The sequence below is a fragment of the Chrysoperla carnea genome, chromosome 1 (assembly GCF_905475395.1).
Source record: "Chrysoperla carnea chromosome 1, inChrCarn1.1, whole genome shotgun sequence".
In the NCBI taxonomy this organism is placed as follows: domain Eukaryota; kingdom Metazoa; phylum Arthropoda; class Insecta; order Neuroptera; family Chrysopidae; genus Chrysoperla; species Chrysoperla carnea.
This window is the reverse complement of record NC_058337.1, coordinates 35,082,962-35,094,929: the sequence shown is the minus strand read 5'-3', so window position 1 is coordinate 35,094,929 and position 11,968 is coordinate 35,082,962. Positions and strand designations below refer to the sequence as shown.

Genomic DNA, 11,968 nt, shown 5'->3' with positions numbered 1-11,968 from the left:
GCCGCTTTGCTCGGTAATTTTTGAGTTAAAAAGATAAAAATTTTATCACTAATATAAGAACCGTTTAAAATATCTCCACACAAATACCAATTGGAATATCCCAGTAATGTACTTTATTTTGTTAACTAAGATACACCAATAAGCTAACTAAGACCAATAGATGTCAGGAAGAGTCATATTTTGCAGTTTATGTTTCAGTTTTTTCTGAAAATACGAATAAAACAACAATATGAAACCTTGCTAGATCGACTTTTCGTCCAAAAAAGCCCTGTATACTCAATTTCATAAAAATTGTTGAAGCCATTTCCGAGATTGTTGATATGACTTCAACGATTTTCATATTCAAATAAATTCGACAATATTGAGGATATTTTATTATAAACTAGCTTGATATCTACACGCTTCACTGGGTTTAAAAGTAAAGACTATCGTGTCTTATCCTTCACCTCCCTTGCTCTCACTTATCCCCCTTAGATAACACTCGAAATAGGAATATTAATTGTTTTACACAGGTAAATATTTATGTATAGTTTTCAATTTATAAAAAAAAGAAAGTAAAATAGTCATAATGCATTGAGTATATCAGAAAACCCAGGTTGAACAGAAGGCCATGAATTGTATCTCGTTCACCCTTTCTACGGAAATATTTAATTTATGCTTTACTATGATGTGAAATATTATTATTTTAATATCTTTATAAATTATACCTCATGTGTTATTTTTATATATGAGCTATATTATGGTAAAGTTTCATAAAAATTCAGTGAGTAGTTTTTGCGTGAAAGTGTAACACACAAACAAACTCTTTTCACATTTAATATATATATATAGGGATTCGAAACAACAAAAATATTAAACAATATTATATAATTCGGTGGTATAATTAGATTCAATTTCTTTATATCCCGACCTCTTGGAACTTTGAGGTAGTAATCTTAATTCATAGATCTTTTTTGATACCTCATGTATTTTGCAATTGTTTAATATTAATGATATACTCGAAAAGGAGCGTATCGTAAGATCACGCCATAACATTCAACAATGGATTTGTCAAATTAAAAACGGCTCGGAAAGGTTCGGACAGATGTCAATTAAATAAAGGCATATCACATATCTTCCATCTTTGTCAAAAAGTGCTGTACTAAACTCTTTGAAAATACACTACTGGAATCGGCAACAGAGTGAGAACCACGTCTCAGAGTAGATTGACAAGGATAATAAATACAAAAGCATGGTTATTAATGCGCATGTCTTAATATACAACATAATATCCTGGCACGTATTTACAACATAATAATAATTGCCATTTAATAATTAAACTTTACTAACATGTGATACAAATATTCCTTGCAAATAAAACAACTACTAACCATTTTTTAGAACTTTTTATACTGAATTAATTATACAAACAGTAACTATTGAAGCAGCTGACTTCCGTCAATACGATTATGCGCATTGAATACCATGCTTTCGTATTGTGTTTCTCTGTCAGCTGTTTGAATATTGTATTTTTATCTTTGTTAATCCACTCTGCGAAGCCAAAATAAACATACTTGATACGCTGGGCTTATCTATTTTAAAATATATGATCTAAAGACTAAACTAAACAAAAGCAAATCGATGAAAAGGCTTATTAGAACATTCTATTTTTAATAAGTCTATAGATTACCAGAATAGTTTCCTTAAAAATCGCTTTTAGCGCTGTACATGTAAACATTTGAAAACTGTCAAAGTCTCAAATAAAAATATAAGAAAATCGTGCTTAAAAATTGAAAATATTTGCAAACATGAAACAAGATACATTTATTTTACCACACAGTAATATCCCAAGGTATTGAATCTTCAAACATTTCCATAAATATAAATCTAATAATTATATTTATTTAGCCATTCAGATAAAGTTCTAATCGTATCAATAATTGGAAAAACAGCATACAGTTCATTTAGCCAGAAAACGAAACCTTTGGGTCGTGTATTTGGTGGTGAATCTGAAACGAATAGCGATGTAAGTGTATTAAAATAGTATAAAAATACATACGATAAAGATATTCGTACACAATCATGTGTATGTGTAATCTGGGTTTACGGGTTTTTATTGTAAATAAGACTCACGCTAGGAACCCGCTTGTCTACCAATATATAACCACGGCCCCTATAACCACCTTAACATGAAATGTTTAATATTAATTATTTTGATTTTTAGTCGGTAATTGAAGGTCTATATGATGAGCCAAATCAAATCATTTATCTACATTTACGGGGATTATTCGATACAGCGACACTCATTAAAAATTATGAAAATTTAGTTGAACGTGCCAAAAATGCATGTGATGAAAATGAATCAGACACATATGTTCCTGATTTTAATATCATTTATAACCAAGTGAAAAACGCTTATGCCAGAGCTATGCTTTTACTTTTTCATATTTCTCATATTATCGTTCTCAGTCATCCAGGAAGTACATTTGATTTAAGTTACTTACAAATGTTTAAAGCTATTGAAAATGCTCGGTAAGTCCCTTTCAGTTGATTATCTCGCGGTAAAAAATTCCAAAAACTTGGGAATCTTAACTGTTATTTCGATTTTAGCCAAAAATCAGCAATGAATGTTTCAGATATTTTAAAAAATATTCCAAATATAAGTTCTGAATGGATCGCTAACAGACGGTTGTGTACACCACGATTGGTATTCTATTTTGAAACATGCCCCAAAGAGATTGTTAAAAAGGGCCATGCATCAATAAAGAAATTGGAACATGCAATTGAAGATAAAGTTTATCATATATTCCGGAAAGCGAAAATTCTTATAAATAATAGGTAAGTAAAGGATTCTCTTAAGCCTTATTTAAGAGTGAAAGTTATTTAAAATTTTTGGAAATCTGGTGCTGAAATTTTTAATTGCGGTAAAAGTTATCTGTTGAGAATTGTGTTAAATTATATTTTTATTTAAATATTCCTCAAGCTTGGGTATCTACGGGTATTCATCAAGTTTGTGATGCCATTGAAATGTTTTTGGGCGCCTTAGAAAGAAGTTACCGATTATGAAAATTTTCATAAAAATAAAAGTTTAGGTATGAACTCTCAAATTTCATTTATGAGATTATCGCCTCTCTTCATTTTATTTGATTATCGCCTTTCAAATTTCAGTGAGTTAACAAAATATACTTTGCCTTAAAATCTATATTTTCATATTCAAAAACTTATACAATAAAGCACACTCAAATTCAGAAGATTCGACTGAGAGGAAATTTTAGTAAGGTTTCAATTGTATATCTTCACTAGCATGATACACGCCCGCTTCGCTGGGCTTAAAAGTAAAGACAACCGCGTTATAACCTTCTCATCTCTTGCTCCCTCTTCTCCTTTTCATTATACTCGAAATAGGGATTATTAAACACAGGTAAATGTAATCAAATAATAATCACGTATTCAATTTAAAAAAATTTAAATATTCAGAATGCATTGCGTATATCAGAAAGTCCTGATCGATGAGTGGCTATCGCCACTCATCCCCCTGACGGAGCCGCAACTGACATTCACGAGGCTTTGTGATACAACTCTCTGATGAACTCCACTAATTTTGACTTGAGAGGAAATGATCGACCAAATTATGTCACTGACCCATGTACTGGTCATACAAAATATACAAAATATAAAGGCGCAATTCCACTGGGCGACATGTCGCTGGATATTTGTTGCCAAGTGTTGCTTATTGTAGGCGTGCGACAACGTAGCACAAAATTTAATTAAATGTCGCATGCGGACTTGTTGCCCCACATTTTTTTAAAATATCCCTATATATTATAAATGTGAAGGTAAGAATGTTTGTTTGTTTGTTTGTTACGCTTTCTCGCTTTCAGATTACCGAATGGATTTATATGAAACTGTAGAACAATATAGTTCATTTTACAGCTACAATTTATAAAGATATATTAAAAGATTAGATTTAAGCTGACATTTTAGAGTTACTTGATGACAAAATGACCATCATTTTGAACCATAAATTAAAGATATCTGTAAAAATTAAAATAGTAAATGTATAACCAGGGTTCGAGGATATATATCAATGGATATATATCATGATATATATCCGATATATATCACATGAATTTTTATGATATACATATATCAATACAAAAATGATTTAAAAAATTTAATATTATTTAGTAATTTTTGGCGTTTGTTATTGTATTTCTACTTCCCAAATTTTTATGGCATTTTAGTAGAGTTAAAACATACTAATACTAAGTTCTAATCCTGTCTTGTCAGAAAAAGTTCGTAACGTAAGAGTAAGTTTAAGTAAGATTCAGAATCGGAGGATGTTCTACCTTTATCTTCCTTGCAGTCAAACCAAGCACAATTATGAATACGACATTTTTTTATTTGATAATTAACAGTTGTTTACGAATGACTGATGACTGATTTGATAATTAGGTAATAGACTGATTATCTATTATCTAGAGTTATTATTTGTAAAAATTATTGTTTTGTTACCTAAGTGTGGGTATGACCATTGACTGAATAGAATTTATAAAATTGTGTTGATTGACTGATTTTAAGTAATAAATAAATAAAACATTTTAGTTTTTTTTAAATATCAAAATTTTGATATATATCGGATATATATCAAAAATATCCGATATTTTGATATTTATAATAAATATCGGATATTTTCGAATCCTGTGTAAAACAATAGGGAATATTCATTAAATTTAAATTTGGTTCAAATATTTTTGTCTGTAACTGTATTGGCTGGACATTTCAACTAAACCATTATTTTAGTAATTAACATCTTTTTTGATTACTTAAAATTAATTAATAAAAGTACAAATTCAGTGAGAGAAATTAAAATTTCTAAAAGGAAATTTAAATTTTAAAACGGGCGTAACGTCATAGTATGTGACTTGTCAGATTTGACATACTTTATGGTAAATTGACAGGCCACATATTAATATGTCAACAGAGAGCGCCAAAATGACTGCGTTTAAACATCTCAAATTTATTCCCTATTTTAAATATTTTTTTACACTTAATTACAGCATTTTTAAACAGTATTTATATTTTTTACTCTCTTATAACGGTGTAAACAATGATTTAAAAATACATGAATATCCCCTATTCATGGCCATTTTTTCTGATCCTTTCGAGTGTTATGGAAGGGGGATAAGTGAGATCAAGAGAGGTGGAGGCTCTAAAGCGGTGGTTTTTACTTTTAAGCCCAGTGAAGTGGGCAGGTATCAAGCTAGTGTCTTTATAAATTATAGCTTATGTGCTATTCTGATGTATGAGCTACATTATTGTCAAGTTTCATTCAAATCCATACATTTGTTTTTGCGTGAAAGCGTAACAAACACACAAACAAACAAACAAACAAATATCCTTACTTTCACAATTATAATATACTTATAGGGATAGGAATGAATTAATAAAGATGTATAAATTTTTTTCCAGTTCAAATTGTTTATTTGCAATACCACCAAATCAAGAGTATGTTTACATGAATACCGAATATGATCCAACTACAGATCGTTTAGCTTACGCATTACGCAGTCTCTTGCAATCATGTAAACAAACAAATATTTCCTCAAATCAAACAACTGGTATAAATACCGGTGGTATTCAATTAGATTTTACGTATGCTGTGCAAACAGATTCATCAACAGTCCAAGAAAAACGATCATTTGTAAAATTTTTACAAGTGCACACAAATCACGCATTTGTTAAAGGGTTCGATGATAGTCTTGGTCGAAATACGTCACGTGCACATTTTGAAATGCCATCAGTTGATATTTGGTTTCAAGTTGCAAATCAATTGTATAAATTATTTTGTGATGTTAACGAAGAAACCTCAGTTCGTGGATTATCGGCTTTAAATATTGATACTAGATTTTCAGAACAACGATGCCTGAAAGTGTTACCGTTAGCTGTTGCACGATATCAAGAAAATCTTCCACCACATTATACCAGATCGTATCATGAAAGTCGGGTAATAAAATTATTAGTAGTTATCTTATTAACTATTTAATTAAAGGCTAATCATTTAAAATTGCCAAATTATAATAAAAACTCTTTTATATTTTAGCTAGCAGTTGCTATGACAGTATTTACAAATCATGCCAGAGGTCCAATGTTTGAAAAATATAGCAAGCAATTAATTGAAGAATGTGCACAACATTTTGAAAATGGGCGACAATTATGTGAACAACCAAGTCTCACAGGAAATCCTTGCACTTTACCAAAACATGATAAGTATGTTTTATATTATATATTATTTCTGTAGACTTTTTTCGGTCACTCCGTGAGGTCTTCCTTATTACTTTATCAATTTCCATGAATTGCCCCTCTTTTAAAGCTAATCTACAGTACAGAGAGGGGGTATAGTTTCGTGATTAACACACTTACGAAACTTCGTGAGTGGCTTCATTTCAGTGTAACCTACAAAATTTACATTTACGAAAACTTTGAAATTGGGGCGTTTTTGTTCAGTATATAATTTGTATATCATATCTGTAATAAACTTGCCTATATACAGATATGACATGGGTCGAGTAGACGAATGTCATTTCTACCAAATTTTTTAAGAATAGAATGCCACACATAACTTTTTTCTAAGTTTAATTTTTACTGAGACATTTACGTTGCAAAGGTTGATAATTCAATATTTCCTGAAAAAAAAAATTAAATTTTATACTTAAGAAGATAAGTGCTTCCGTAAATAACTTTTTTTTCTTTAGGAAATAATGTTAAGATGATAAATCGTAGGATACAATACTAAGATGATAAATTGTAGTAAATTTTATTCTATAAGTTTACTTATTATCAAAATTTCAATTTAACTAATTGCGATTCAAGAAATTCTTAAAATTAAAAACAATTGAGCTACCTAACAGAGCTCTACCTCATAAATGGTACATCGGATTCAAAAACCCCAAAGAAACCTTCTTCTTAGAATTTTTATATCACTATACTCGAATTCAATAGCTACGGGACACTTCATATTGCCAGGCGGTACTCAGTAGAGTAATCATAATTAAAAGTTTTATTTAATTTACTCAAATTACTTTTTTAACTCTGAAAATTGTTACGCATGTTTTACATTTACGATTTAATGTTTGTTAATTTTCAGTGAAAAAGATCATTGCAGTGGCGTACGCTATGTGGCCGCATGTGATTGTGGGCGCTCACAAGGATCACGTGAAGATCCATACAATGTACGCTATGCAAATCACACCTTTTATCAGAAGTTGATGCGTGATTGTAATTGTAATCATTTGGAACGTATTGATTTTCCTGTATTTCAACCATCAACAAAAGAATATCGTGCTGCTAATTTATTTTCAAGTTTGTCAACACAATATCACAGACCAGCACGATCAGTTGATATGATTAGTTCAGATCGTTTATCGGACATTTCAGCTGAAAGTGATTTAATGGTACCATCAAAATCAGGGCTTAGCCCAGCACATGCTCATTCAGAAATCAATGATATCGAATTAGAATTAATTGATGATGCTGAACAGAAAGGTATTTTATTTATTAAAATATTGATTTCCAGTCTGTTAAAAATACTTTAAAATTAATATTAATATTTTATTTCAAAATAGATAAAAATTTGGTACGACAACCAAGTACTACAGAATATTTACCAGGCATGTTAACGCTATCATCTCCAGCGGGACTATTACCACAATTTCCAAGTTGGAGTTTAGTTTGTTTAGGTCCAAGTTCTCTTTATAGTCATAATGTTGGATTAACAGATCCACATCACCCTGGCTTTTTACCATTTTCAAATTTTTTATTACCTTGGGATGTTACTGTCAAGTAAGTTTTTAAGTTTTGATATTGTGTTTTTATTAATATAAAACGTTAATGATTAAATTTAGTTGTATTTGACTACCTTGTAAGATTGTTATTTGATTCGTATGCATATGTCAATGTATCAATCGATTATACGTAATGATCAACAAATTAAAACCAATGACCGCGGACCGAATCCGACACTTTGTCTTAGGCCTTTTTTTTTCATTTGCACACTCACTTGTACCGTAACCGATTAAAAAAAGTGACATCTACTTATGCTTTTATTTAATTGGGTGTAAATAGTAAATCAAAGTAGATGAAACCTAGTATTCAATGTTGTGGACTTCAGTTTATATTGTTTTAATTATTTCAGATCATCACATGGAAAATCACCATGGCCGATTGTAAATGAAAATCGAAAATATAATTCCAATAGTGTACTTTCACGATCGAATCAAAAGAAAAATAAAGGAAATACAGCACCAAGTGGCTCTAATAATGAAGTCACTGTTAAAGTTTTTGTTGGTATTGAGTATGAATGTCCTAGAGGTCATAGATTCATGATGTCGTCTCCAGATAAAGTGTTACGTGCTTCATCTGGCATTGTAAAAGAATCTGGACATAAAGTTACAACATCAGATATGCCATTATTTTTCAATTGCCCGTGTCGTCCCAATAAGCCATTGGTCGCTCAATTAATGCGTGTTCATGTCGTTACACCAAAAAATTTAGTTTTTATTACCTTATGTCCAAAAGTAAGTTCAAATGATTCTTATTTTAATCCATTTTGTTTGTTATTGAGGATCTTTTCGATGAGAAAGCATACGCCCCGTTTTCTCACCCAAAGATGTGAAGGACAAAGTATGTAGGACATTATTGTAGATCGCATGTAATTGACGAAAAATAATGTGTTTGGAAAAGTTTGTGAAGCATCTATGGCGTTTTATACATACTAGACCATTAGAAAACAGATTTATATTCCGAAGTAACTAGCTCTGAAAAAGGTATCCACCAAATGAATTAGGTAGAATTTAACGATTTATTAAGATAGGAGGTAAAGAAATTTTGTAAAATTTTCTCTAAAAACCTAGATTTATGGTTATTATTTCGATTGCGGGATCTCTACAGTGCGTTTCACTGAATGGATAAGACTTAACAGTTAAACGTTTAACGATATTGGTATTCTCGTTGATAATAAACCAAGGAACTACTGATATTCTCAAAATAAGTTGTCGATTTTCAATATAAAACCTGTTATATGATGTATGTCCTTATTTTGTGCCACGCAATCGTAAAAATCCGGGGAATTGTAGGACCAGAAAACTTGTAAATAGTGACATGAAGCTGCCTGACAATTATTACTCAATATCTTTTGTGAACCATCCAAGTCTACTTCTGGCTGGATCTTCTAAAAATGTAAATTAATATCGGATAAAAGATGTCGCGTATTTGTGATGTTATTAATCACATAAAGCCATAGTAAAATTCAAGGCCTTTCAAAATTTGTCTACCCTCGAAAGGCTTGTGATCTAAACATGAAGATAGAATGTCTGGACAAACTGGTGAACCACTGTTATAGGAGTTGTCACCATAAAGAGGCATAGGAAATGTTAACTCACTTTCGCAGTTACTGTCTAACTTTCCTTCAGTTAGCCCCACAGAAACTAGTTTATAAATGTATTTATATGGTGAAATATTATATATATTGAGCACAAATTATCTGCCAGTTGTCAAATTCACTCCCAGTAGAAACAGTGCAGCCATGAATCGTTTTTGCATCACCCATATTATATGCTTCATCCGATCCAGCCACGTCGTCCATATGCATAAACAAAAATGGCATAAAAAATTATCTTTCCACTAAATGCAATACCAAAGCGATTGAAATTATTTGTATATGTTTTGATTTAGATTTTAAAAATATAACTTTTTTGTCTAGGTTCAACCAGGCATTGGTGCTCCAGTATTTATACCGAGTTTCGAACAGTCTATTAAACTAACACAAAGTACATATTGGATTTTGCGTTTACCATATGTTTATGTTGCGGATCGTGAACCATTTTTACCTCCGTTACATGCACCAACATCACAACCTCCTGCAAGATTACTTCAAGGAATGTGGGGAATTCTCAATGCCTAATAAATAGTGTATTAGATATTTATTAACAATAAAATTAATGTTAATTTAAAAAAATATAAAAAAATCTATTAATTTTTATCAAGTCTATTAATTTTTACTGAACATGTTACTGTCGACAAGTTCGCTGTTTTCGAGATATTTCGAAAAGATAATATCTTTCGGGTTCTTTAATTCTGCACAATTAACCATACGTTTTCAGATCGATGAATATCTGAATTTATTTTTATACCATGAATATATGAAATATACCAAGGTATACTAAGTTTAGACCCAAGTTTGTAACGCTTAAAAATGTTATGTTGCGAAACAAAATTTTGGTATACGTGTTCATAAAATCACCTAATTAGTCCATTTCCGGTTATCTGCCCGTCTGTGGACACAATAACTCAAAAACGAAAAGATATATTAAGTTAAAATTTCTCTAGCGTGCTTTGGACATAAAAAGTGAGAAAATTAGGATAGAAACATTACATTGTATGCATACACGGATTGTACATATTTTAAATGTATATATTATGTATGTTTATGTTATTGCATATACTATATCCACTGAGGAAGTGAGAAGAAAGAAACTTTATTACTTTGTGTATCTTTCTTTACTTATATGATGTATAAAACAAGCGATTGCGTAATCAACACTTTCTATACATGGTATTTCAACAATTAACTCAGTGAATTGTTTTCTTCTTTCTCTTTCACTTTTTTTTTTTTTTACTCGAGCGACAAAGTACTTTTTTTCCGCAGACTTTTCGCGCAACAATTAGTTAATTACCCATTGGTGTGGCAAATAAATTTTGCATACTTCAATGGGTAATGGGTATTTTTTATACAATAGGCAGAACTTACACCCGTAATCAATAATGTACTATAATAAAATTATAGAAATTGTTTATTATGGCCAATAAATGGACAGCTGACAATTTCTGCATACTATTTTTTAAAGAAAAATTACAATGAAGTTCTTCAACTTAAGATATATTGAATGTAATAGGTATTTAGCCCGGAAAATAGTTCGGAATTGGATCTGTACAACACTCATATCAATTGTAAGAATCCCTAAAAAAAAAAATTTCTAGTTTATTCAACTAATTGCCATTCACCGTTTACTTCGAAATATAACAATTTAAACGTTTGTAAATCTGAGCGCCCCTTATGTCAATAAAAAACTTAGTGTTTGGTAAATCTTGTATGGATTAGTTATTTAACTTAAATTTAAAACCGATTCGAAAAAAGCATGAGAAATGATATACAATAACTTTTGCTTAATAGTCTTTCACGCCCTAATATATGTAAAAATCCTGATGCCATTTAAAATATACAAACGGCATCAAGATTCAATTTGCTTAACAAAAAAAAAAGAAAGTAAGTTCGAAGTAAACGTGAATGCAAATTATCGATCTAAGATGGAGGGATTCTAACAATCGATGCGAGTAGCCTCTAGAACAGAGTCGCGACTCATTTTTCGGGCTAAATACCAGTTTATAAATCGATTATTATAACCCAAAACACACGTTATTGAAGGGAATTTTTGAGCGAGGGCTATGCTATTGTAATCAAGGCGCTCAAAACGTATGAATAATATGACATGAATTAAGGTGCGGCCCCATGCAGTCGCTAGTCGCTCGTTTTCAACGACTAAGTCTGTCACGTGACTTTATTTTAAATTTCCAGGGGCTAAAAAAAAACCAGCGTTAAAGCTGGATATGTTGAACTTTGTCGCTGGTTTAAAAGAATCATAAAACAATTCTTGATAGAGAAACTATCGATAAATAGTATTTAATCAATATTAACAATAAAGATATTAATATTAAATATTATTTCTACTGGAGTTTATTTATATTTGTTGATGATAATGGATTTGGACGAGGTAAATACTTTAAAATTATATATCATATGTTTACTGACGTGAATATCTGCTATCAGTCGTTGCAGAGGTCGCTACTGCTTGTCGCAGCGATTTGTCGGACGACTTAGTCGCTGAAAACGAGCGACTAGCGACTGCATAAGACCGCAGCTGACTTCTATATA

General features: G+C 30.9%; 1 protein-coding gene across 1 annotated transcript; it reads left to right on the top strand.

Annotated features, from left to right (window-relative positions):
• The first annotated feature begins 1,732 nt into the window (after window positions 1–1,732).
• On the top strand, window positions 1,733–9,988 carry LOC123299184 (protein SMG8). The gene is made up of 10 exons (XM_044881471.1): window positions 1,733–1,831; window positions 1,888–2,005; window positions 2,204–2,511; window positions 2,590–2,817; window positions 5,452–5,986; window positions 6,083–6,249; window positions 7,127–7,524; window positions 7,605–7,821; window positions 8,174–8,555; window positions 9,740–9,988. Exons 1-10 carry the CDS (start codon window positions 1,788–1,790, stop codon window positions 9,938–9,940), a joined length of 2,598 nt encoding a protein of 865 aa, XP_044737406.1. The 5' UTR covers window positions 1,733–1,787; the 3' UTR covers window positions 9,941–9,988.
• The last annotated feature ends 1,980 nt before the right edge of the window (window positions 9,989–11,968 follow it).

Bases quoted from the DNA above. Each gene is read 5' to 3' on its own strand.
- LOC123299184 (XM_044881471.1), top strand. From the start codon at position 1,788: ATGAAACAAGATACATTTATTTTACCACACAGTAATATCCCAAG. The intron at 2,818-5,451 runs GTAAGTAAAGGA...ATTTTTTTCCAG, and splicing joins AAAATTCTTATAAATAATAG to TTCAAATTGTTTATTTGCAA. The intron at 8,556-9,739 runs GTAAGTTCAAAT...TTTTTTGTCTAG, and splicing joins TTATTACCTTATGTCCAAAA to GTTCAACCAGGCATTGGTGC.